This window comes from Nanorana parkeri, unplaced genomic scaffold (assembly GCF_000935625.1).
Source record: "Nanorana parkeri isolate BGI_ZX_2015 unplaced genomic scaffold, ASM93562v1 scaffold920, whole genome shotgun sequence".
NCBI lineage: Eukaryota > Metazoa > Chordata > Amphibia > Anura > Dicroglossidae > Nanorana > Nanorana parkeri.
The window spans coordinates 259,349-287,137 of NW_017307188.1; the positions used below are offsets into that span (position 1 = coordinate 259,349).

At 49.5% G+C, this 27,789-nt stretch overlaps 2 protein-coding genes across 2 annotated transcripts; both read right to left on the bottom strand.

The window, feature by feature from the left end:
- Nucleotides 1–572: 572 nt before the first annotated feature.
- On the bottom strand, nucleotides 573–11,646 carry CCDC130 (coiled-coil domain containing 130). The gene is made up of 9 exons (XM_018566114.1): nucleotides 11,627–11,646; nucleotides 10,322–10,375; nucleotides 9,057–9,139; nucleotides 6,390–6,445; nucleotides 6,247–6,307; nucleotides 5,229–5,371; nucleotides 4,959–5,131; nucleotides 1,563–1,701; nucleotides 573–991 (listed from the first exon to the last, which is right to left on the bottom strand). The coding sequence occupies exons 1-9, from the start codon at nucleotides 11,627–11,629 to the stop codon at nucleotides 573–575; spliced, it is 1,131 nt and encodes a 376-aa protein (XP_018421616.1). The 5' UTR covers nucleotides 11,630–11,646.
- A 3,953-nt stretch (nucleotides 11,647–15,599) lies between these two features.
- On the bottom strand, nucleotides 15,600–27,529 carry LOC108794979 (surfeit locus protein 4-like). The gene is made up of 6 exons (XM_018566128.1): nucleotides 27,411–27,529; nucleotides 23,193–23,379; nucleotides 21,336–21,412; nucleotides 18,716–18,759; nucleotides 16,617–16,803; nucleotides 15,600–16,128 (listed from the first exon to the last, which is right to left on the bottom strand). Exons 1-6 carry the CDS (start codon nucleotides 27,456–27,458, stop codon nucleotides 15,862–15,864), a joined length of 810 nt encoding a protein of 269 aa, XP_018421630.1. The 5' UTR covers nucleotides 27,459–27,529; the 3' UTR covers nucleotides 15,600–15,861.
- Between the last annotated feature and the right edge of the window lie 260 nt (nucleotides 27,530–27,789).

Consider the following 27,789-nt stretch of genomic DNA (forward strand, 5'->3'; position numbering starts at 1 on the left):
GGAAACATTCAGTCACTCAGCAGCCGGAGGTTATCCTGTTGATGGAAATACATTACTGTCGCCACAATGAAAGTAAAATGTTGAAATGGAAGTTGCCGTCTACAAGAGATTAAACTGCAACTGAAGCCATCATATTTTTTTTATAGATTTCGGATGGAGTGGAGAAGGATTGGACCCCCTGTCAGGTTTGCATTGCTGTCTGTGTCCCCATTAGGGAATGTCACCCTCTCTATGTGTCCTGGTGACCGTTATCACTGAAAGTAAAAGAAGATCCCACATTTTGGGTTGTCACCAGAACAGGAATAGATGGGAAATCTTCCAATGGGGACCCTAGTTCTGCTGACCAACATGGATTTCCCTCACTTTAGAGGTATTTCCTCCCACTTCCTGTTGTGGCTATCAAACAGGAAGTAAAGGGAAATCTCCTCTGTAAGACACAGATGGCAAAAAAGCTGACAGGGGTTATAACCCCCCGTCTTTATCTATACTCTATCCAAAACTAATAAAAAAAAAAAAAAAAAGTTTGGGCTTCCGTTCTACTTTTGGCGGGAGGTATGTGCAGTGACTGCAGCTTATGACTCGGACTCAGAGCTGGAATCAGAGTAATCAGGTACAAGGCAGGAGGAAGCAGCCGGCTGTTTGGGGGGGGTGTCCTCAGGGGAGGTGTCGGTGTTACTGACAGTCTGTAGAGCGGCGCTCTTGCTCTCCGGCCGTATCAGTTCACTGCTCTCCCGCCGCTTCCCATCTGTCTCCTCTGCCGTCTCCTGTCCACTTCCAGGTGGGCTCTTCTCCTTATCGCTCCCGTCCTTCGCTTCCCTCCGTACAACAACGAGCTTTAACGCAGGCGCCACGGGGCTGGATGGAGGTTTAGGTCGGATCCGGAGATTCTTTAAGGAGTTGTTCGTTGTCTGGATCTTCCCGTCGCTTCCGCGAGAGAACCAAGGGCGGCTGGAAATCTCAGAGCGCTTCTTCTGCTGACGCTCATCATATGCTGTGAGGTGAAGGAATATTACAATGAGTAACCAATAACCTCCATCTTATATCTGGCCACACCAACCACTTCAATACAGCAACACAGGAGGCTTTCGACTTAGAGGCCATCAGCCTCCAACCTACTTCAGTCAGTGCGCCTCACACTCAGGATCACCTTCTTTCCCAGGCATAGCGGCCCGGGATTGACAGCTCTAAACCAGGAAGTGCTCAGAGCTGAGCGCTTCCATGTTTATATTCCTCCGTGGAGATCAGCAAATGGATGTTTACTGATCTGCTGCTACACTCCCTCCTGATACATGCCATGGGGGTCCCAGGCAGCCAGGAGGCACAGGTGAGCCCACCTTACAAGGCGGGGGAGGGGAGGCAGCACCTTCCTTAGCACGTAGAAGTAATCAGACGGCTTCACAATCACCCAAATCACTTCTACAAGAATGTTGGCAGGCGGGAGAAAAAAAAAAAATTGTACGCAAACTCCCGGCTACTAGAGTCCTCCAATGATCAGGTTGTTGATCAGTCCCACAGAACGATCAGATTGGGTGGTATATGAATGCCCCTCCCCCTTTGCTTACACTCCAGGCTGTGGTACTTTAGTAATGATGCAATCCTCTTATCCTCCTCCGTCTCTGGAAGGAGCTTCAGATCTAAGGACGTCTTCTTCAGGAGCGCCTGATCCTTCTGTTCCTCCTCTCGGATCTGCTTTTTCTCCTCCTGTGTCGGGAAAAGTATAAACTCAAGATAAAGAAAGGAAGGCAGACACAATCCTAGGACGGGGTCCGAGTTCAATCCCTGTGAAGGTCACATGATCATCATTCTTTATTTCTGCTATTATAACAAGCCTCAGAGCAGCCAAAAGCTGAAATCAGTCTTGCAGTAGGAGGTGCTCTGTAGGCTGGTCGGTCACAAGTGGAATACATTATAAGATTTACAGAACACAAAGAGGCTGCGTCACCGGTATGGAGGAGGCAGGTCGGAGGCACAGAGTCTACAGTAGTGGTTGTCAACTTACAATGTGAAAGGGACCTCCACTGCAGTCCCTGACAGCTCCGAAGGTCCACACATAATATTCAGTATATGACAGAAGACGATCAGCGACTGCAGACATACTAGAGGACGTGATCGGGGACTGCAGACATACAAGAGGACACGATCGGGGACTGCAGCCATACTAGAGGACAGGATCGGGGACTGCAGACATACTAGAGGACACGATCGGGGACTGCAGACATACTAGAGGACACGATCGGGGACTGCAGACATACTAGAGGACACGATCGGGGACTGCAGACATACTAGAGGACACGATCGGGGACTGCAGACATACTAGAGGACACGATCGGGGACTGCAGACATACTAGAGGACACGATCGGGGACTGCAGACATACTAGAGGACACGATCGGGGACTGCAGACATACTAGAGGACACGATCGGGGACTGCAGACATACTAGAGGACACGATCGGGGACTGCAGACATACTAGAGGACACGATCGGGGACTGCAGACATACTAGAGGACACGATCGGGGACTGCAGACATACTAGAGGACACGATCGGGGACTGCAGACATACTAGAGGACACGATCGGGGACTGCAGACATACTAGAGGACACGATCGGGGACTGCAGACATACTAGAGGACACGATCGGGGACTGCAGACATACTAGAGGACACGATCGGGGACTGCAGACATACTAGAGGACACGATCGGGGACTGCAGACATACTAGAGGACACGATCGGGGACTGCAGACATACTAGAGGACACGATCGGGGACTGCAGACATACTAGAGGACACGATCGGGGACTGCAGACATACTAGAGGACACGATCGGGGACTGCAGACATACTAGAGGACACGATCGGGGACTGCAGACATACTAGAGGACACGATCGGGGACTGCAGACATACTAGAGGACACGATCGGGGACTGCAGACATACTAGAGGACACGATCGGGGACTGCAGACATACTAGAGGACACGATCGGGGACTGCAGACATACTAGAGGACACGATCGGGGACTGCAGACATACTAGAGGACACGATCGGGGACTGCAGACATACTAGAGGACACGATCGGGGACTGCAGACATACTAGAGGACACGATCGGGGACTGCAGACATACTAGAGGACACGATCGGGGACTGCAGACATACTAGAGGACACGATCGGGGACTGCAGACATACTAGAGGACACGATCGGGGACTGCAGACATACTAGAGGACACGATCGGGGACTGCAGACATACTAGAGGACACGATCGGGGACTGCAGACATACTAGAGGACACGATCGGGGACTGCAGACATACTAGAGGACACGATCGGGGACTGCAGACATACTAGAGGACACGATCGGGGACTGCAGACATACTAGAGGACACGATCGGGGACTGCAGACATACTAGAGGACACGATCGGGGACTGCAGACATACTAGAGGACACGATCGGGGACTGCAGACATACTAGAGGACACGATCGGGGACTGCAGACATACTAGAGGACACGATCGGGGACTGCAGACATACTAGAGGACACGATCGGGGACTGCAGACATACTAGAGGACATGATCGGGGCCTGCAGCCATACTAGAGGACAGGATCGGGGACCGCAGACATGCTAGAGGATAGGATCGGGGACCGCAGCCATACTAGAGGACAGGATCGGGGACCGCAGACATACTAGAGGACAGGATCGGGGACCGCAGACATACTAGGGAGGACAGGATCGGGGACTGCAGCCATACTAGAGGACGTGATCGGGGACTGCAGACATACTAGACATACTAGAGGACTTGATCGGGGACCGCAGACATACTAGAGGACAGGATCGGGGACTGCAGCCATACTAGAGGACAGGATCAGGGACTGCAGCCATACTAGAGGACATGATCGGGGACCGCAGACATACTAGAGGACAGGATCGGGGACTGCAGACATACTAGGAGGACAGGATCAGGGACTGCAGGACATGCTAGAGGACAGGATCGGGGACCGCAGACATACTAGGAGGACAGGATCAGGGACTGCAGACATGCTAGAGGACAGGATCGGGGACCGCAGACATACTAGAGGACATGATCGGGGACTGCAGCCATACTAGAGGACAGGATCGGGGACTGCAGACATACTAGAGGACAGGATCGGGGACTGCAGACATGTACAATGGGTGGTGGGATACTGATGACACACTACAGGGGTTAGTCAAAGACTGGGGACATGCTACACGAGACTACCAGAGGTCAATGTCATTATACTCTCTTTACAAACCAATGCTCCTACCACTGAGTGCTGGGGTCCCAGGGGCCACAAGTTGGGCCCCAGAGGTCTACGGAATGGATGGACATTTTTATGTAGATACTTGAGAGGTAAAGCAGGTGAGCTGATCGAGAAAAAACTGCAAGCATGGCTGGTGAAAGGGGCTGCTAACTTCCTGTACATACACCCACATGTGGTGCTGAGCCTCCATGACTGACAGAAATGAAATCCAATGAATGAAAGGGGCGGGCCGGGGACAGTCAGGGCTAGATGATGCTGGACGTCCTCCAGCCAGGAAATGAGGCTGGCACTATCGCAGTGTGCAGTGAAATCAGAGGAAGCCATTTCAGTCCAGGAGAGGAGCCGGTGTTCTATCAAAGATTGTGACTGGGTTGAAATGTGTGACCAGTCACGTGGTCACACATTTTAACGTAATCACTCCCACTTTTTGGGCGGTGAAATATGTGACCAGCAAAATGTGAAGAATTCTAATTCTTTCTCAGCTGTTCCCGGGCAGATCGGCATGGCAGATGGTATGTGCAGGAGAGCCGATCTGCCCGGGAACAGCTGAAATGTCACTTCTATCCGACTTTGTGGAATGTGAGATCGCAGTCACAGAGTCGGATAGAAGTGACATTTCAGGACCGATCAGCTGTTCCGGGACAGATCGGGAAAGGCAAAACAACGGCACACAAGGAGACTCACTCTAAACTTGCTGCGCAGAAGGCTGTTGAGGGCAAAGTCATCCTTCCAGGCGCCCTGTACTTCCTGCAGTTCGGACAGTGTGGGTATGGCCTTCTGCAGCTTCTCTTTATCGGCAGCGCCGTGTTCCAGCCGGTACATAGAGTCCGTCTCCAGTTTCTGCTTCTGTTCATGTTCTGTAAAAGGAAAGGCAATAAGACGATGGAGGGCGATACAAAGGGGGGGGGGTGTCAGCCTTCGTGGAGGCCCCGCACCTCTGCCCATGGCACTGACCTGTTGTAAGGATTTGCTCGTTCTCACTCATGTCCCATCGCTCCTCCTTCCTCTGCGCTCCGCTCACAATGACATAATCACAAGAAGCCGGATCCGTCTGCATCTCAATGTAATTCACACACAAGTGACACTTCATCCTAAACCTGAGAAATAAATAAAGGGGGCACACAGCCATTAGTCCGCAGGAAGGGACCGCACCTAGCGCGAGAGACCGCACCTAGCGCGAGAGACCGAATGTAACGCGAGAGACCGCACCTAGCGCGAGAGACCGAATGTAACGCGAGAGACCGCCCCTAGCGCGAGAGACCGCACCTAGCGCCTGTAACAATGAACACAAAAAATATCACCGGCCCAAAACAACCAAATTCCAGCTGTCACGTCTCTAGCGCAGAATGCATGCTAAAACAGGGGAAGACAACCTCGGCGCTCCAGCTGTGGTGACACTACAAGTCCCATCATGCTTCTGCCTCTGGGAGTCATGCCTGTGGCTGTCCGCGTCTTGCAATGCCTCATGGGGCTTGTAGTACCACCACAGCTGGAGCGCCGGAGTTTGCCCACCCCAGCTCTAAAGTAAAGCTGTGTTTAGGAAATATAGATATATCCCAGGGGTAGGCAACCCCGGCCCGCCAGCTGTTGTGGAACTACAAGTCCCATGATGCACTGCAAGACTGACAGCCACGACTTGCAGAGGCGGGTGCATTAAGGGATTTGTAGTTTCCCCACAGCTGGCTTGTGTACGGAGCCAGAGGCTATGGCAGAAAGCTGGTTACAACTGAAATCTTTAAAGAGACATAATAAGTCAGCAGTGTGTCCTTTAATGTATTAGTTAGTATTTAAAGCAGGGGTGGGCAACTCCAGCTGTTGTGGAACTACAAGTCCCATGAGGCATTGCAAGACTGACAGTTACAGGCATGACTCCCAGAGGCTGAGGCATGTTGGGATTTGTAGTTAAAGCACAGCTGGAGAGTTGCCCACCTCTGCTCTACAGGGAATGCACAGATTAAATATAAGCCGTTACCTGTATATGGGGGTTGTGTAGTAGTTGCCCACTTTCTTCTTCTCTGCATTGTATCGCACACCTGAGACACACGGAACACAGAACAGTCAGGAAGAAATAGAGAATGACAGAGCCATAGAGGAGGGGGAGAGACGAGCACATACCCATTCCTATGTGATTCTTGCAGCCGTCACACCAGATGTTATAAGGCATTTCAAACCTGACAAGATGAGAGGTAAACATGGGTCAGACAAATCAAAACACCTTACCGGGGCCCTTAGAGTGAGAGGTCCCCCCGAGGCCTGACAACTGCTGGTCTGCCAAGTGCCAAATCTCATGCTGATACCACACGTTGTCATCTGAGTGGGACAAATACGCACCAAACACATTCAAATCTGATCGGACAATGCCTCTTCCATTGACCAAAAACTCTGTAGTCCATGGATAGGCAACATCAACATTCCAGCTGTTGAGGAACTACAAGTCCCATGTGGCATTGCAAGACTGACAGTCACAGACATGACTCCCAGAGGCAGAAGCATGATGGGACTTGTAGTTTTACCACAGCAGAGATTGTACAATCAGATTATGACATAACAGTAACACGTAGCAGAGCCCTGAGGGTGAGAGAAGTCTTATCAAGCTGAGCTCTGCATAGGGATGCACCAAAATTTCGGCTGAAATAGCTGTGCATCCCGGCTTTCTCTCCTCCCTGCCGGGCGCTGCTCTGTGTCCCAGCGGGGAGGAGAGAAACTGTCACAGGCGGCCGAGCTATGCGGGAGGAGACCGCTGTGAGCGGCCGGCGTCTCCTCCCCGCACTGCTCAGCCTCCTGTGACAGACTAGGAATGCGGTGTGGGGGCAGAGACAGCTGTCACAGGAGGCGGAGCTTGCCTCTCCGCACTGCTCGCTTAGCCTGTGACAGCCGATCCAAGATGGAAAGCGGGTACAGGCCGTCAGTGATCAGTGATTGTAAATAATTGAGGACAGAGTATGGTTACTGTATCCTTAATTATGAATGTATCTGATCTACATCACCTCCTGTTCATTCATAGTTGTAGTTATAGTAAACATACTCTGTCCTCATGTTATGAATGACCAGGAACACTCAGAGGATTCCTGTTCATTGATAACAGGGGACACAGAAAAAGAGATTGAGGGCTCAGTGTTCGCTGGGGGCTCAGCGTTCTCTGGGGGCTCAGCGTTCTCTGGGGGCTCAGCGTTCGCTGGGGGCTCAGCGTTCGCTGGGGGCTCAGCGTTCGCTGGGGGCTCAGCGTTCGCTGGGGGCTCAGCGTTCTCTGAGGGCTCAGCGTTCTCTGGGGGCTCAGTGTTCGCTGGGGGCTCAGTGTTCTCTGAGGGCTCTGTGTTCTCAATCTCTTCTATTTTAAAAGGGAAATATCAGGGGTCTGTTTAGATCCCCAATATTTCCCAGAAGCTCCTAACAGTAAAAAATAAAAATAAAAGATTTTACAAAATTTGAAAAGGTTATAAAGAAAAAACATTTGCGGTTTCCGCCAGACATTTTTTCTGTTAATTTCGGTGGAACTCTAGTTCTGTATCCGGTGATGTTGTGGTTACTCAGAAGCGGAAGGACGACCGCGTTATCAGCATGGGTTCAGACATATAGACAGGGCAGCAACTATGAGCCTCTCACCTCCTTGATCCAAGTTATCCCCGTATTCTATATAAGGGAGCACACATATATCACTCACAGGTAAGCCTGCAGAATAACAACAATTTAGGTTTATAGTTCAGACTGATCCGCTTTGAAGCTGATGTGTAACGTATGCATAGAATACCTTCCCTCGCAAAGTCTCTTCTGCCCCCCAAAAAGCTCTCCCTCTTTCTTTCCCCGGTTTTTGTGTACACCGTACAGCACGTGCACCGTATAGAGTACACAATATATCTCAAAGATGCCGTGAATGGGCCTGATGTTGGGGAGGATGTAAGTTCTGTGCGCATGCACAGGAGTTGCATCATCAGTGGCCACCCAATGACCGAAGAGAATTCCTACAGGAGGGGACCGAGGACTCCTCGCGCAGCACTGGGAAAGGGCGCACTTGAAAGGAAAGTTACCATAATGTGCACGTACGTGCAGTTATGGCAACAATCGCACACACAGGACACAGCAGTTTACAACATGCAGCCCTGCTGGAATATCTGATCTAACTGGTTTAGAGCTGCAACAACGATTCGATTTAGTCGATTAAAATCGACGATTGAAAACGTTACCAACGTTTTCGATCGTCGATTATTCGGCTATCTATTACCTTGCCTGTTCGCGGCTCCACACTCAAGCCCCGCACGCAGCACACGCCACGCCCACCGAACGCGCACGCCGCGGCGGCCCAGCTCCCGGCTCTCCTCCAATCCCGCCGCTCCTCACATCTAGCCGGGCTGATCACATGACGGGTGCCGGGGATGTGAGCACGACGGCTGTCAGCCGGGGGACGCAGACTATGGCTGGGGATGAGCTGGCATCCAGGCTAAACCTTTCAGCAGAAGACATGGAGGGAATGTTCGGACAGTAAGTGCCCGACCTCCCCAGAGCCTGGGACCCAACACTGTGCACCCCAACCCACCATCATACCCATCCTCTGCACCCCAACCCACCATACAATACAAACCAGTAGTCCCATCACTGGAGCCTTTTTTTTTTTTTAAATCCAATTAATCGAACGTAATAATCGGCTAACTAATCGATTATGAAAATAATCGTTAGCTGCAGCCCTAAACTGGTTACAGCAACCCATCACTCTGCACCAATAGGAATAAGCCCAGAATGTTCCCTATGACACCCGAAAAATGAAAACAAAACTGTGCAGTCTCTTACCTGATGATAAGGATGCCCTGAGACAGCTTCCGGGCCCGTTCCCGCAGGGGGTGACTGTTCCGATAGCGATTGAGGGAGCCATGCTGAGAGCAAATAGAAAGGAAGAGATATCGATTATCTGAGACTTGTAGGAACCTTTATATATTCTGAGTCGGTTCTATACCAAATAAAGTGACCCGTCCACCCAGACCTGTACTACGATACCGTGCTCAGTATACCTCACTGGGCAATAGGAACGGGCAGCAGGTAGGAAGGAAGAGCTTTGCCTTTCAAAACGGCTGGAGATTCGGCCACAGGAAGAAGGATTTGGAGGGTGCAGCAGGTATAGGCGGCTCCAGGTGTCTGAACTTCACAGATGCAGCAGTTTCCACCCGCCCACCAGTGTCTCTAAGACTAGCCATGGGCACAAAAGAACTTTACATCAATGTGATCAGTTTGAATAAATGTGCATATTTAAAGAAGTATTGGGAGCAAAATGTCCTCTTCCCAATAGTTTGAGCTGGCGTGTGACACTGCAGCTGACACACGTTGGCTCTAGAGATCGAGAGCTGAGCAATCACAAACCGCTGTTTGCTCAGCTGATGGCTTCTCCATGCAGAGAGTGGTGACTGTCAGTCAACGCTCCCTGCAGGGATCCCCCTCCAGCACTTATTGAAGGGACAGACAGGTAAGGGGGCGGGTACAGCTGGTCCTGGCTCTAGAGAAGCAGAACCAGCTGTCAATGAGGCAGCGGGTTGGATGCCAACAATATTGTCGGCCTCTTTCGCGGATGCAGTGCGGCTCTATGCTGTCACCACATATGTGAATTGCCATGAGGAGAGGGAGGCGGAGAGGTGACCTTGGCGCCAAGCTCTATGGGACCTGCAGTGCCTACATCCAAGCAAGCACGGAAGCCGAGTGGGAGCTGTACTTCCTCCCCAACATGTGAAAGAACCGTTGTGACAGCTGGAGAATGAAGCCGGCATGACGGAGGTTTCTTTTCTGCCAACGTAACGTATAACTGCTGTGACACTGCTGACTTCCTCGTCCGGCTTACGACTGGTCAACCAGGGGCTGTCTGCAGAGGTCAAAGGCTGCCGATAGATTTATAATAACTTCCTGACCCGAATGGTATCAGATCAGATCATCTTGTGTCTATGGGCAGCCCGGCAGTAGGTGAGAGTCAGACATTGTGGGACACATAACACTATGAGGCTTTATTGACATGTAAACAAACATCAGGTGTTGTGTCAAACGTAAGTCGTACAGTCTGAGGTCATACTTACTTTGGCGGGATCAAAATCTGGAGGGTAATACTTGTTGGTTCCTTTTCTCTCCCCCTAAAAAAGGACGACAAAAAACAGTTTGCGTTTATTATCGGTACGCAGTAGAAGAAATACAAATCCCAGCAAGTTGAGGCTCTACGAGGCCCTACTAGAGAATTGGTGCCCCTTACAGCCCAATCACGCCTTCTGCTTGGCCCACCCTCAGTCTAAGGATTTCCATTCATTGGAGGTCCCGGTCTTTTCTAGAACTACGTCTGCGGACTCTTCCTTTAATCGTCTTACAGATTGGTGACTACAAATTAGTCTGTCACTGTGCCTCACCCTCAGAACAAGGTGAGAGCCCACCCTGTGACCCCCTTATAGTCACCATCGCTGCGCTCCCCCGCGGCTTTTTTACTTGTGTTTCGCTCTAAACATTTCCGCTTTTTGGAAAACCTCAACCAAGCGTCCCTCCCTGCCGTGCTTCCTCGACTTCTGGTTAGTGTGATCTAATGCATCCCCTGCATTCCGCCTGCAACGGAACTCCTGAACTCCCTGCACGCTCCCCATAATGCTTATGAGCCCTACAAGCACAGCACCTGATCACAATTCCTTGCCTGCTGCCCCTAATGCTCATGCCTCTCCTGAGTACAACATCTGATCATGACTTCTTATGCTCTTCCCAAATTGCACATGCCTCCCCCAAATGCAGCACCTGATCATGACTCCTTGCTTGCTGCCCAGAATGCACATGCGTCCCCCAAGACACCTGATCACAACTCCTCCCGCGATACCCCATAACGCGCATGCGCCTCTCCAAGCACAGCAACTGATCATGACTCAATGCACACTGCCTGTAATGCTCATGCATCCCCCAAGCATAGAGGTGGGAAAACTCCAGGTGTGGTGCAACTACAAGTCCCATGAGGCATTGCAAGTCTGACAGCAACAGGCATGACTCCCAGAGCATGATGGGATCTGTAGATTCCCCACAGCTAGAGGGGCTGATTTTGCTTACGGCTACCGCTGCCCAAGCGGAATATGAAGATGCAGTCCTGGCCTGGAGAGTGCACATCAGGGTGGCTACGCCTGGCCTCCATGAAAACCCTACAACACAATGTAGCCACCCTACAGGCTGCCATTAAACACAGAAAACATTCTCAGGTTCATTATAAAGCAAGGAGAGCTCACAGGGAGGGTACCCCACCCCCAATCATGACTGCTCGTACACTATGCTGCTGACTTCTTCAATTCATGGAGACAGGTTCGCTTTATGCCCCCAGCACCCTGTGACTGTGACACCAGAAGTCAGTACAATGCACTCACCATTCCGCCTCAGTCCTCCTACAGCTCCCTCTATGGCCTTCTCACTCCTCCACACCACCAGTGTTGCTGTCTGAACGTCACATAGAGGCCTATCCAAGTTTACTTCCGGGTGGTCAGTGTCCCGGAGCGTAGCCTGTCTGTGTAAGTCAATGACGCTTGGTCTCCGAAAACATGGCCGCCGACGGGATCCAGAGGCGGAGCTAGAGACGCGTGCATGCGTGTTCAAGGGTATCAGCTGATAACGGTGGCCTGACAAGGGACATAAATAATTTCATATGCTGCTTTGCCTTACAGTATTGCTGCATGTGTTTTATTTCTATATAGTATCTGATTTTGGATATCATTTTAGCTTTAATTAAATAGAAGAAGGTTCTGACGCTGTTTGTGCTGGGGTTAATCATTTTTTTGCCACGGTACAAGGCATTACATCCCTGAGAGCATACATTTAACAGGAAATAAGATTTGCCCCCATCCCCCATACTACTAAGAGTGTAATTCCAACAGGAAGTGAGATTTGCCCCTTTTTCCTCATCCCCCCATACTACTAAGAGTGTAATTCCAACATGAAGTGAGATTTGCCCCTTTTTCCTCATCCCCCATACTACTAAGAGTGTAATTCCAACATGAAGTGAGATTTGCCCCTTTTTCCTCATCCGCCATGTTGCAACACAATCATTAATCGTGTGACCATTTACTACACCACAGAAGAGGTCTTATTTACCTCCACTTTCCTTATCACCAATATGGTGGGACTTCTTTATATGTTTGTTCCAACAATACATACACACTGACGGAAATGTGCTGCCAGAGCTCAGTCTAATTCGGCTCTAATACTTTGTGAACTACAGACATGGAGGAAGTCCACAGATCAGAGGTGCTGAGGTGTCACTGAAGTTATGGCTGGACCTATGAAAGAAAATTAACTATCACTCTTCAGTAACTGCATACATACCTAACCGTGATTTCACCAGCCCTCGTCCAATCAGAGAAGGCCTTTAACCCATTGATATAAATACTATCAGGGTTATTCACAAAAGGGAAAAGAGTTTGGAGAAGGCCGGAGAAGTGAACAATCTAGGACAACATTGCTGAACTGGAAAGTGAGATGAATTGGAGGATTTTTGCAGTTCAGCTTTGTTGTCCTAGATGGTTCACTTCTCCAAACTCTTCACCCTTCTCAAAGGTCTCTACAATAAGGCCGCTCAGAGTGAAACACATCAGTGGTGGGGCGGCCATTGGAAGGGGACAAGATCATGTTGGCTGCTGGATTGCAATAAAGATTTAAAGGTGACGTCAGCGGCGTGTGGCTTTACTGATAAAACATGTTATCTTCAATCAGGCCAGGCTGGACCAATATATTTATTATTATACAGGATTTATATGGCGCCAACACTTTGCGCAGCGCTTTACAATAAAAGGAAGACATTACAATCACAATACAATTCAAGACAAGATGGTAAGGAGGGTCCTGCCCCTGAGGGCTTTCGATATTTATATCTGGAGGTTCAGCTTTCAGCTCTTCATGTCTTTGGACTTTCTTTTTGAGAAAATTGACAGCAAGGGCGGCCTATGTGTTGCTCTTAATGGCCTCTTACGTAAAGCCGGGTTAATACTACATGTCCATCTATGACTTCCCTGAGAAGGTGACATAGATGATGCCGTCAGCCTATAGCACTACCTCAGAAGTTTTTGTTTTTCCGAGTCCCCCCGTAAAAGTTTTACCTGTTGATTCAGCCAGTAGATCCATTATATTTCCTCTTCCTGTAATAGGGTGACAACGCTGTTCGTCCTGAAGTGAAATCATATGCAGGATGGATTTACCTAGAAATCGGTTTGCATGCCTTTCGGTGTTCCATAAAGACTTTTATCTACAAGCTCTCTTTGATTCACGTGCATCATACCACTTAAAATCATGACATGCATGTGTATGCGTTTACACACATCTGATAAATACAGTTTTTCTTTAGAGTCTTTATATTATTATTATGTAGAACAATGTTTGGTGGGTAGACCTGTGCAGCCCCATGACACCCAATGTCATCGAACCCCTTCCTTTACGTCTAGGCTGTCATGGACACACCCCCTGTGCTGATGTCATCACACAGCCTGAGCTCATAGGTGCTCACACATCACAACTTAAAACCTTTGTTTTAGTTGTGGATTGAGTGGAGAGGAATTAGACCCCACCCCCGGCCGGTTTTGATTGCTGTGTGTCACTGTTGGGGAGATTCACCCTCTCTATCTATCCTGGTGACCATCATCACTGAAAGTGAAAGAAAATCCCAAATTATGGGTTATCACCATAACAAGGAATAGATGGCAAATCTTCTAATGAGAACACTAGTTTTTGTGACCCTGCTGACCACGAGGGATTTCCCTTACTTTGGAGGGATTTCTTCTCACTTCCTGTTGTGTCTATCAGTTTGGAAGCGAACGGATATTTCCCCTCACTTTCTGTTGGGACTATTGGACAGGAAGTGAAGGGATATTTCCCCTTAGGGCTTGTTCACACCAAGCGCGGAGCAGATCCGGACCAGAGCAGGTGCAGACCGGATCAAAACTGCATCCAATGTATTCCTATGGTATTTTGACCTCCAGTTCACATCGCAGCGTGCGGATCCAGACCGGATGAAAAAACTGCGGCAAGCCCCATTTTACCTGCTCTGGATCTGGTCTGGAACGCATTAAAAAAACGCATCTAAAACGCATGCAAGTGCCTAAAAGCCCATGTTAAACTTTATAAAAAAAACAAAACATTTTTTTTTACCAAAACCGGCCCTAAACGCATCAAAAACGCGTCTAAAACGCGGCACAACTCACTGCACTGCATGTGCAGAAACCTGACCGGATCTGGTCTGCATTTGGTGTGAACAAGGCCTAAGGTGTGAACAAGGTCTGGATCCGCACGCCGCAATGTGAACTGGAGGTCAAAATACCATAGGAATACATTGGACGCAGTTTTGATCCGGTCTGCACCTGCTCTGGTCCGGATCTGCTCCGCACTTGGTGTGAACAAGGCCTTATGGGACACAGATGGCCAAAAGAAAATGCCGACGTGTTATAACCTCCGTACTCTATCCAAAACTAACAAAAATCATCTTTGCTTTCTGCAACCAATACCAAGCAGATAGAGAATCTCCCCGGTCAACAGACACTTGATTCACAGAGGCCCTTTGCATACTTCTCAGAATAGGCGCGCCAGAGTCCTTTTCATAGACACAAGATCAATCATTTCCATAGCCATACAGCATGAATTTTGTTGGTATAGAGTGCCTCACGGACTGCCCCCAGATACCACCAAAGGGTGATCAGTATCAGCAAAGCTGCAGAAGACGGTCTGTGGGCATACCAGAGGAGATGGTCATTACAGCTATGGGATTACAGCTATGCTACAGGCGTGGTTGGAGACTGAAGATATGCTACAGGACACAGACAGGGACCGGGTACAGGTTACTGGACAAGAGATTACTGCCATCGCAGTCCTTTTACAAATCAGTGCTGGGGTCCGAGGGCCACACAACAAGTACCAAAGGGCTTTTGGGCCAAAGGTTGGACTTCAGGTTCCTACGGGCTGTCACACATTACGACACAAGACTGGGTTGTTGATCTGAAAATAGTCATTTATTTAAAAAAAAAAAGTTTTTACAAATATTCCTCAGACGATAAAATGTTTCTTCTCTGGTTCCAGCACTTCACGCCAAGTCCGACTCATACCCCTGGCGACCATTATCCAGTGACGCTGAGGAACCTGGCGTGAAATGACCGGTTGCGACTATTCATGCAGGTAGTGTTTATGGGTGGAGGTAGGGGGGCGCCATTCCAGAAGTGGAGTATACTAAGGCTCCGCTACAAAGTATTAATGGAATGGCAGGATAGGTGTGGGGGAGGGGTGCAGGACATTTGGCTCAATGTTACTATGCGCATACCACGGTAATAAAAGTATTCCGTGTCCAGCAGGGGGCATAACTGTACACCGCTGAGAGACAAGCCGGGTTGGTGCTACCTTCCCTTTAAGCCAACCCATCTAAGAGTAATGTAAGGTTTGACAAGATCCCCATTTGAATGGAACATTCCAAGGTCAGAGCTACTCCAGAAAAGCTCCCCGCACAAAATGGAACATTCCAGTCAGGTGTGCTTCAACCAGTCAGGTGCACATGGTGCGGACCGGAGAGAAGCAATTGGCTGTAATATATTGGGTTGTTGCGTAAGGCGTGGCTGTGCCTGGCAAGGGCAGGTCACCACTTCTTCTTGTGTTCATCCATGGACACTCCGCCGGGCCCTAGCGCCACGACCAGCAGCAGCCCACCCGTTACCGAGAGGGTCTGGAAGAAGTCGTACTTCAGGAAGTCGTGGAGTGGGCGGTAAGATGGCACCGTCCAGAAGGCATTCTGGAGGATGTTGATGACCATGAGCCAAAGGACCAGGGTCAAGGCTGCCAACTTGGTCTTAAAGCCAATTGCAACCAAGATGATCAGACTCAGGCCGAAGAAGTTCTGGAAGATCTGAGAGGAACAAAGGAAAAAGGAGGTTAGAAAAATTCTACACCCACAATCTGTAGACTAACGTTCCCTGCCCGATGCCCAATCATTGTGTCAGAGACCCATTCATTGCTCCTCTACTGCACACAACTATGGCACTTGGAGAAGGCCTTAGGACAACCTTGTGATCATGTCACCCCCAGTCCTTTATCTGCGTCCCTTTCACCACTATAAGTGTATGTATAAAGTCACTCGCACTCCAATAGAATTGTAAGTCAAAAACGGTTTATTGACTCGATTGCCATCACATCATAAGGCCAATATTTGCTATATCATGTGATACCGTTTTTGACTTGAAATTCTATTGGAGTGCGAGTGACTTCATACAGACACTTATCTTGGATTGCCGAGGCATCTGCAGTCACTTTGGCACCCACCCGACTCTAAGGGTACTATTCGGTCAGGAGTGCGATGGGTACATTGGATTTTGGCCTTTCACCGCTATGACTCACTTCAAATGCGCTGGCGTTGTAGCGGAGCAAAGTCATGAACATTAGGATGAGTAGGACGCGACCTCCAAGCTGCATATACTGACGTGGCGACCTTTCCCCTGCGCTTGGTACCCCGGCAAACATGGACTTCCCTTCAGAGCGGGACTCCGCCAGTAACAGAAGGAGACCACCGCCCAGCGCCATGTTCCTAGAAGAGAGGAAACAGAAAACACGTTACGCCGCGAGTGATAAGGAAAATAATGATACTGAAATCAAGAAATTCATATCGCAAATTGGAGCGATCCTTCAAGTAGTCCTTTATAATGGTCAGTCAGTCCCATTCATAATCTCATACTAGAAACAGGAAAGGAAGAATCTGATTGGTCACTATAAAGGACACGCCCAGAGTCTTCCATTCCTGTTTCTAGTATGAAAATATGAACAAGAGACTGATTGGTTACTATGAAGGATGCATCCAAACAGATTCTTTCTTTTCTGATTTTAGGATGAAAGAGTGAATGACAGACTCTGATTGGATGTATACGTCATAGCGACCAGAGTCTGTCAGTCACTCTTTCATCCTAAAATCAGAAAAGAAAGAATCTGATTGGTTACTATGAAGGATGCATCCAATCAGTCTTTTGTTCATATTTTCATACTAGAAACCAGTCAGATTCTCCTTAACCGTTTCTAGTATGGAAGGCTCTCTGATTGGTCACTATAAAGAGCGCATCCAATTAGATTCTTCCTTTCTGGTGTGTAATCTGAAAGTGTAATGAAGGGTTTCCAATTGGTTACCATATAGATACATTCAATCAGAGAGTCTTCAGTTCACATTTTCATACTACATACCAGAAAGAAAGAATCTGATTGGCTGTGTTGTTTATAGTAGTTGTGACCAAAGTCTTTTCGATCACATTTTCATAGCGGAATGGAAGGCTCTCTGATTGGTCACTATAAAGAGCGCATCCAATTAGATTCTTCCTTTGCGGTTTGTAATCTGAAAGTGTAAATGGAAGAGTCTTCCATTGGTTACCGTGTAGATACAGTCAGAGAGTCTTCCATAATGGAAAGAGCAAAGGAAGAATCTGACTGGATGTGTCACTTCATAGCGGCCAATCAGAGAGTCTCAGTCACAAATTTGTACTAAAAACAAGAAAGGAATAATCCGATTGGTTAATATGAAGCACACATCCAATCAGGATTCTTCCTTTCCTGTTTCTAGCGCTGCTTCTCCTTTTACTGATCAATCATGGGCAGGGGCGGGTCCAGGAAAACCTGGGCTCGGAGGAAGTGGGTTAAATGACGCTGGCCATCAAGCTGAGGACATCTAGAGGCAAAGAACAAACCAGTAGCAACCACTGGACTGAAGTTGAATATTGCAGCAACGGCCAGATTGGTTGTTTTATCTTTTACTGGGCTATTCATTTTATTTGGTTATTTTTTAGCGGAGAGTTTGGATTAAATAATAACAGTTCTGTATTGTTCTAGAACCGCCAGGTTCAAACTTCCATTCTCCCAACGGCCAGTTCTCATTTCTTAAAGGGGAACATTACCCACCAATTCAACATCTCCCAAAAACAGTGACTTTCAAGGCATGGCAGCCGTCAAGGTTGTCAGTGTTCTTATTTCAGCCCCCAACCGAACTTTCAAGCCCTCAAATGACAACTGCAATGCCAATAGAGGCCAAGACGGCACCTTCATTGGCGGTAAACCAGGGGTGGGCAACTCCGGCCCTACAGCTGTAGTGGAACTACAAGTCCCATGAGGCATTGCAAGACTGACCGTCACTGGCATGACCCCCAGAGACAGAGGCATGTTGGGATTTGTAGATGAAGCACGGCTGGAGGGCCGGAGTTGCCCACCCTGGGTGGAAAGGATAGGAGGGTGCAGTTCTGCTTCAAACCAAACACAGATAAGTGAGGATCATTGTGCTGGACCAGCAATCACTTCCAGGCTCTCATTCAATTTGTAGCTGCCTCTCATTAAATGACAGCTGGAATGTGATTGGCTGTGATGGAAGCACAGGCACGTTCCTTTCTGAGCCCCCCGCAGAGCAGTTAGTGGGAGAGGGACGCAGTAAGAGAGACGGGAAAATCAGAACAGATATCAACACTGACCTCATGAGGAACTTCAGATCCCACAGGATGTTGTAGACGATGGTCTGCAAACAGCAAATTAATACAAAATTACATTGTGATCAGTCACACAGCATTTATAATAAAGCCCAACAGTGTGCTCCCTACAACACATAGAAACCCCAATGGTGTGCTCCCTACAACACATAGAAAACCCAACAGTGTGCTCCCAACAATACATAGAAAACCCAACAGTGTGCTCCTGACAACATATGACAATTGTGCAACAGTGTGCTCCCGAAATAGTAAAGTGCTTAGTATAGCCCGGATCCTTCCTGGCTGCAGGTCTCCTCTGGGTCACAGGAGTAGAGCTGCAGCTAACGATTATTTTCAAAATCGATTAGACGATTATTAAGTTCGATTAATCTGATTTTTTTTTTAAATGGCTCCAGTGATGGGACTACTAGTTTGTATTGCGATTGTAGTCCATCACAGGAGGAAGCTTGGAGCGGCGGAAATAAGAAAATAAAAAAAACTGCGGTGTGTAATACAGTGAAATGAAAAGTGTAAAATTACACAGAAATGAATGCAGAATAGCACCAGCTATAGAGGACTACAAATCCCAGCAGTAGTACATTATAACTGGTGCCATTCTGCATTGCGCTGTATAATGTATTATTGCTGGGATTTGTAGTCCTCTATACAGCGCAATGCAGAATACTGCCAGCTATAGAGGAATACAACAAATCCCAGCAATAATATACATGCAGTGTATAATGTATTGCTGGGATTTGGATTCCTCTATAGCTGATGGTACATTGCTCTGTATAATATACATTATAGAGCACCATGTGTGGGGGAAAGTGAGGGCTTACCTGACCATCGGGCCCTTATGTCGGCAGCTATCTTCCCCCACGCCTGCTCCTCCTTACTTCTTCTCCCCGTGCCGATCTTGGATGTGGGCAGGCGGTGAGTGTGAGGCGGGGAGGCGTGTGGAACGTGGATGCGGGCCTGGGAGCGGTGAGCGTGAGGCGGGGAGGAGGTGCGGCGCGCAGCGTGTGTGGAGCCGTGAACAGGGCCAACTAATCGAAAGCCGATTAATCGATGATTGAAAACGTTGACAACTTTAGTCGATTAGTTGTTGCAGCCCTACACAGAAGTATATTTACTAATGTCCTCCTGTGACCCAATGTCAGCATGTAGAGGGCTACTGCCTGTTATAGGCTGGCAGCACTGCAGCCCGACAATGTTGAGATCCATCCTACTGCCCGCTATCTAGAGCTGTGCCCTCTGTACCCACCCTCTTCCCTGTCTCTCCCCCCAATAAGTACTGGAGGAGCAGAGAGGGGAGGGGGGAATCCCTGACTGACAGTCATTAATCTCTGCATGGAGAAGACCATGAGCTTACCGATCAGCGAATTGTGATCGCTCAGCTCTTGATCTATACTATAGAGCTGGCATGTGACAGCCGCAGTGTCACGCGTCACCTGAAAGTATCGGGAAGAATACATTTTACTCTCCTAATAATTCGCCATTAAGTGGCAGTCAATCACCAGAAAACAAATGGGCCCCGATGTATGCACAGAGTATCTGCACAATATGGCCGACTTACCTAGCAAAGCAATCCCCTCCAGCGCTGTGATGCCCACACTCTTCTCCATCACCATTGCTTATGTCCTAATCCGGTCTTCTTCCTGGTTCAGAGTCTTCGGCCATCTTGATTGGCCGGGCCAGGATGCCACATGTGCACAGGAGTTACTTCAATCCAGCATAAAATCATGCCGGGCGTGCACAGCTCAGTGTACAGGCTGAGCTCCTCCTAACACTTGCTGTCACTCAAATTGAACACCAGAGGGCGCTATTGCTGCTTGAATCATTACTGAACCACATACAGGTACAGCACTAGGAGGGAGTACATCGCCGAAGCATTGAAGAAGAACTCCACATGCAGCCACATTTCTGAGATCTCTCGGGCAAACCTGATGACTGCAATGATTTGTGGTCTGTATACAGCTCATGGCGGCTCCCTGGGAGGATGAAGCAGGGAGTTTATGGAACATCCAGAAGCGTATCTCCAGTGTGCAGCATTTTCATATGCCAGCGAGTGGTCCAGCAATTCGCCAGCAAAAGGTTTGCTAAAGAGAACGCTCGCCTGCTTCTTCATTGGCTAAAACACTGCAGAGTGTCGCTCACCAGTGCGAGACCAGCAACGCCGCAATGTCCCCCTGGTTGGGTCAGCAACGGAGCAGCATGGCTAAAGCAGGTGGGTGGTCCTGCTCTCCTAATCATCCTGTGGGTGGCAACCTTCAGCCAGCAACGGGACCCCTGGTGTGACATTGGCCTTACTGTACCCACACCGCCCTCTAGTGACCGATGTTCATACTGAGAGGGAGCCAAGGGATGCCAGGTTTCATCCATTTTTGCAGCACTAGGATCTGTCCGCAGAACCCACACAGATATGCGGCATGTTTTCGGTCTCTGCCCCGTGAGCCGATTCAGGATCAGATTACATGCAGCCTGTTAATTCTGAGTTCATCTCTTCGATGTATTTTCGCAGAATGCATTATACATGACATTAAATGAGTCAGTAAGGTGGAATTACTGCAATGTAATACTGAGATGGTGAAGTATTTGTGTACAGAGCCAGACTACGTCCACTCACCTGGAGGACGATGATCAGGAAGAGGCCGAGGCAAGCGTACGGAACAAACTTCCTAGTGAGGACGAGGACACATCCAGCTGTGCAGAGACAAGATATTATATTAACAAAAAGGAAGCCTTACAGTTCAGCTTCACAGGGACAGACGGATTAAGGCAGAATGGGGCCCTAAGCAAGGTTACATCAGCACCCCCCACCCACCCCCATTGCCACCCCATTTCAATGTCTTTAAACACATGGCCCCATCAGACACCAACTTCTCTGACAGTCAGGTGATGGCGTTGACCAATGGCTCTACCCCCCCTGGTTTACAGCAAGAAAGTTGTAGCTGGGGCCCCCAGACATCTACTGGTCCCTGGGCTCCTGTCTAGGTTGTCTTGTATAAGATCTGCTTGAAGGACAACCCTATTGTGAGAAGAGTGGAGATGGAGAACACTGCGGTGGGCACACGGGTGAGGACTATGGAGACTATTAGGAGGGGTTTAAACTCCACAGCACAGAGAGAACTCCTCTGACTTCACCTTTCCCCTCTGACAGCCTGCCAAGTCTCCGGAGATGACACATATCCATCGATCAATACAGCCAGGAGGACTGCTGACGTCACATGACGCACCTCAACACATCAGTATAGATATATATCCACTGCATGCTGTGCTCTGCGGCTCAGGAAGAGGCTCGTCCCACCAGAACATAACAGGGGTCATTGGCTCATGGATTAGCACCGCAGTGGTCAACTTACTAGGGGGCCCCGATCATCCCCAATTACATGATATCCAGTGAATGTAATGCTATAGAAAGCGGTCAAGGAATGCAGACATGCAACAGGAGACGGGCAGAGGCCGCAGACATGCAACAGGAGATGGGCAGACATGCAACAGGAGACGGGCAGAGGCCGCAGACATGCAACAGGAGACGGGCAGAGACTGAACATGCAACAGGAGACGGGCAGAGGCCGCAGACATGCAACAGGAGATGGGCAGACATGCAACAGGAGACGGGCAGAGGCCGCAGACGTGCAGAGACTGAACATGCAACAGGAGAAGGGCAGAGACTGAACATGCAACAGGAGAAGGGCAGAGACTGACCATGCAACAGGAGAAGGGCAGAGACTGACCATATAACAGGAGAAGGGCAGAGACTGACCATGCAACAGGAGAAGGGCAGAGACTGACCATGCAACAGGAGAAGGGCAGAGACTGAACATGCAACAGGAGAAGGGCAGAGACTGAACATGCAACAGGAGATGGTCAGAGACTGAACATGCAACAGGAGATGGTCAGAGACTGAACATGCAACAGGAGATGGTCAGAGACTGAACATGCAACAGGAGAAGGGCAGAGACTGAACATGCAACAGGAGAAGGGCAGAGACTGAACATGCAACAGGAGATGGTCAGAGACTGAACATGCAACAGGAGATGGTCAGAGACTGAACATGCAACAGGAGATGGTCAGAGGCGGTAGACATGCAACAGAAGATGGGCAGAGATTGCAGACATGCAACAGGAGATGTGAAGGGTTTTCAGGTGACCCCCTGGGCCACAGCTTGGGCATCCGGAGCTTAGTAGGCAATACTGGCCATACTATTGGACTAGAAAGCTGCCAAATCCGCTGCTCACAAGCTCTGTGCACTAGTAGCACACACTCGATATAGGGACATCCAGGTTGTAGCTGCATTGGCCAGATCCATGGTTTCCCACATTACGCCCCGATGAATGAAGATCTGGACGGGTGCTTTGCATGCATTCCCTTTAAGAGGACCTGTAATGGGCAGCCGGGATGTTCAATAGTGATAATCTGCATCAGGACAGAGCTGCGCACCCATGAACAGTGTCCCCTCCGGATGGCGTCCAACACTCACCTAGCTGTCCAAACATATTAATGAGGACGAAGATGGTGGCCAGGAACATCCCACAGCCCCACGACATGCTGATGTAATCCCGCTGCTCGTTCCATTGCAGCCACATACGGAGCCCGTCTTCCAGGAAGGTGCTGATCAGGCACAGGTGAGCCAGATGAGGAAGATAGCGCTTGGTGACCCGGAGGAACTGCAAGACAAATGACATGGACGGGGGTCACCTCAGTACAGGAAACACAGCACACCTTACCTGCCTTTCAAGGCCTTGAAGCACCGTGGACAGGGGACCCCTTCCCTGTGCATGATGCCTCATTCAGGGCCCCGTGTGAGTGACGCCGTGTATTCTAGGAGAACATGTTACCGCCATGCATGAAAAGTAAAAGAAGAACGTTCATGTATCTGACTTCCTACAACCCGCCTGCACCATGTGTACAGAGAAGTCAATCAGAGGTTATCACTCCGTGTGTACACAGTACATGGTGCCAGCCTGCCGGCTTGTTTGCAGGTCACATCAGTACATCAGCTCTGTACACAGATGAAGAGTCAACGCCAGAATACAACTTCATTCCCAGCCGTTATCATGGCCCACGGTGCAGGGGCTTGCTTCTTCTTGGATGTCAGTGCATAGCTCCATCAGTTCCCCAACTCTCTTCCCCCCTCTCTCACCCTCCTCCCTTCCTCCCCTCTCTCACTCACTCACCCTCCTCTCCCCTCTCGCACTCCTCTCCCCTCTCTCGCACTCCTCTCCCCTCTCTCGCACTCCTCTCCCCTCTCTCGCACTAAAACATGAGACTGCCAGAGGTTCAGTACATGAATCCTACTCAACTGCTGGGCAGGGACTGAAGGAACCGTCCACTTCCGCTCTCTCATTATAACAGCCCTTGTAGACTCCACACGGCTGAGATCATTTGACTTTCTAGAATCCCAAATTCCTGATCACAGTAACAATATCAAAGGTTTCCCTTTGATGAAAACTTGGGGAAGGCGGGGGCAGGGAAGGGGGTAAATATCTAAGGGGGGGTAAATAATTATTTTAATGGGAGATTTGTTGCCTCCAGTCACGCTTTAACATAGCGCAGCGGAGCTCTCAGCTAGCAGTCGGTATAAATTAATCATTCACAGACGGGCCCTGGCCATAAAACAATGGCGCGCGTGGATTTATTTGCGCTCGGATTTGCTCGGCTCGCCCGGCCATGAAAACATTTACTGCCGTTTAGTTTAGTTTATGACCTTTTATTTTTTTTTTATTTCACAGCTGTCAGCACAAAGGACGTAACTCCGGCAGCGCTGCCAACTCATCCCTTTAATTAAGGACGCGCGTTACACGGGTTCTCTGGCTGATTAAATCTATAATTAACCGCGGAACCTGCATCACCGACACGCCAGTAATGAAGGAGAAGACCCGGGTGTGTTACACGGGACCGCCGGAGGATCCGGGAACATGAAAGAGGAGCGAAGCGGAAAATTATATACCCGACGCATTCTAGTCACTTCACTAAAGACGCCAACGTTTCCTCTGCGGGCGGTGTGCCTGAGGGGAATGTAGTGGCCCCAGGACCTGGGCTCAAATAGGGGGTCTATGGTCATGTAGCCACCGTAGTATCATGTAGTGGGAATAGGGTCATGTAGCGGGCCTAGGAGCATATAACGGACCTATGGTCATGTAGCCACCCTAGGATCATTTAGCAGGCTTACGGTCATGTAGCCACCCTAGGATCAGGTAGTGGGCATAGGGTCATGTAGCCACCCTAGGATCATATAACGGGCCTATGGTCATGTAGCCACCCTAGGATCAGGTAGTGGGAATAGGGTCATGTAGCTGGTCTAGGGTCATGTAGCCACCATACGATCATTTAGCGGGCCTACGGTCATGTAGCCACCCTAGGATCAGATAACGGGCCTATGGTCATGTAGCCACCCTAGGATCAGATAACGGGCCTATGGTCATGTAGCCACCCTAGGATCAGATAACGGGCCTATGGTCATGTAGCCACCCTAGGATCAGATAACGGGCCTATGGTCATGTAGCCACCCTAGGATCAGATAACGGGCCTATGGTCATGTAGCCACCCTAGGATCAGATAACGGGCCTATGGTCATGTAGCCACCCTAGGATCAGATAACGGGCCTATGGTCATGTAGCCACCCTAGGATCAGATAACGGGCCTATGGTCATGTAGCCACCCTAGGATCAGATAACGGGCCTATGGTCATGTAGCCACCCTAGGATCAGATAACGGGCCTATGGTCATGTAGCCACCCTAGGATCAGATAACGGGCCTATGGTCATGTAGCCACCCTAGGATCAGATAACGGGCCTATGGTCATGTAGCCACCCTAGGATCAGATAACGGGCCTATGGTCATGTAGCCACCCTAGGATCAGGTAGCGGGCCTACAGTCATGTAGCCACCCTAGGATCAGGTAGAGGGCCTACGGTCATGTAGTCACCCTAAGATCATGTAGCGGGCCTAGGGTCATGTAGTCACCCTAAGATCATGTAGCGGGCCTATGGTCATGTAGTCACCCTAAGATTATGTAGCGGGCCTATGGTCATGTAGCCGCCTAGGATCATATAGCGGGCCTATGGTCATGTAGCCGCCCTAGGATCAGGTAACGGGTCTACGGTCATGTAGCGGGCCTAGGATCATGTAGCCACCTAGGATCATGTAGCGGGCCTATGATCATGTAGCGGGCCTATGATCATGTAGCCACCCTAGGATCATGTAGCCACCCTAGGATCACGTAGCCATGACGGAGATGTTCCTCCGCTCCTTTATGTACAAAGTAAAATGAACGGACAGTCAATGTAAAGCCGGATATACGCTGGTCCAGTTTCTACCAGTATGTGGCCCTTTCGGCCCCTCCAGTCAGCGATGGTCGATATTTGACTTGTATTCCGCCATTGTCAGACTACAATCATCCAGCCGAGGGGGGAACTTTCTTCTCCATGACGTGGAATCGAGCGTTTTTGTGCGTTCAGGGGCCGGGATGTGATGTAATCCTTGTTCCTCCCACCAGAGTAGAGAAGCGAATGGATTTTCACTCCTCTCCCTCCGCACATCCGCCATGGACGTTCCACCATCGGGAGTCTGCGTACAAGGCCCTGCTACCACCAGCACAAGCCTTAGGAAGGGTCCACATCCAGAACCAAGTGACTTGGACACCTGAGGAAGGACCCCACGTGATGTAAACAGGAGAAGAGGCGGGGCAGGAGCATCATGTGACTGTGGGTTTAGTTAAGAAAAAAGGGCATTTAGATTTTCCTTTTTGGAATGCCAGCGGCCAGTTACAGGGGGAAGTTTGATGGTGGAGATTAGGAAACACGACCATGCTACGTATAGCACCCTCAATATTGCTGAATGATGAAATCTGGTCCAAAAGGTGGACTAAGCTCTTAACAGTCATCAGATGTGGCGGCTTATGCATCCGTTTTCAGGCTTATTTTCATCAACCTGGCGGTGACAACCCTCACCATACTGTGTCTATGGAGAAGCAGCGTCGTCACCTTAGGACAGGAAATGTGTTTGGACTACAGAACACCTACACTTCTTCATAACAAAGGGGGATGGGTTCTGTAGTCCACAGAGAAAACAATAACTGATAACTTCCTGTGCTCTTTGCCTGTCCTGTTATCAGATCACGGGATGTCTGGCAGGACCTGCACTTATCAAACAGATCTAACAAAACACTTTGAATTGTATGTTTAACAGAGCAAAGGGGAGGAAATAGGAGGAGTTCAATGTTAGGGGGTACATGAACTTTAAGGGTTAGACCATCCAGCTGTTTCACCTCCAGCAGCTGTTTCCTGTCCTGTAGCAATAATGGGACTTGCAGTGGCTCAGCAGCTGGAGAGCCACAGGTTGCCCAATATTGCAGAGTCAGGAAGCAATCTGCAGATCATACACTGATTGTACTAACATGTATCAGACACATACGAATGGTGACAATAAGCTGCTCCACCGTAATTAAACAGCTGGCACTGTAAGAGTTAATGTCGTGACCAAATAATGTCCACGTTATCTCCCTCTTATCAAATGGTTTCTCCCATTCTCCGCTGCCAAAGCACTCATGACGGGACATACCAACAACTCCTGGAGGAAGGAAAAGGGGAACCATGGACCATACCATTATAATAAAAAAGAGTTATATAGGGACAAGGGTATATCAAAGACAGAAGACTGGAAGGACGATCGGACAATGGCTGGGGGTAAGCTGTTACCTTTTCGGCCAGTTCCTCAGCGGCTACCATCAGATCCCCTGGCGCCATCTCCTCCTGTGCTGCCCTTCAGTGAGCCCGTCCGCCCAGCAGTCAGACTGAAGCAATGATTGCCGGGGGGCGTGGCTCCCCGTCCTGGCAATTGGACTCGCTGCCATTGGACGAAAACTTGAGGTTAGGTAAACCACGTCTGCCGTTCCGCCAATGACTGCACCCCAGCTCACGCTTCATTGAAGTGTTTACTATGAGAGCGGACTGCGGCAGGAGCAGGGCGGCCATCTTGGGTAAGGGTGCTTTGCCCACACTGTCAACGTGGACTCGGAGGAATAATTGCAGTGATTAATGGTGTTGAGTCAGTCTGCAGAATAGAGGTGAGGGCCGG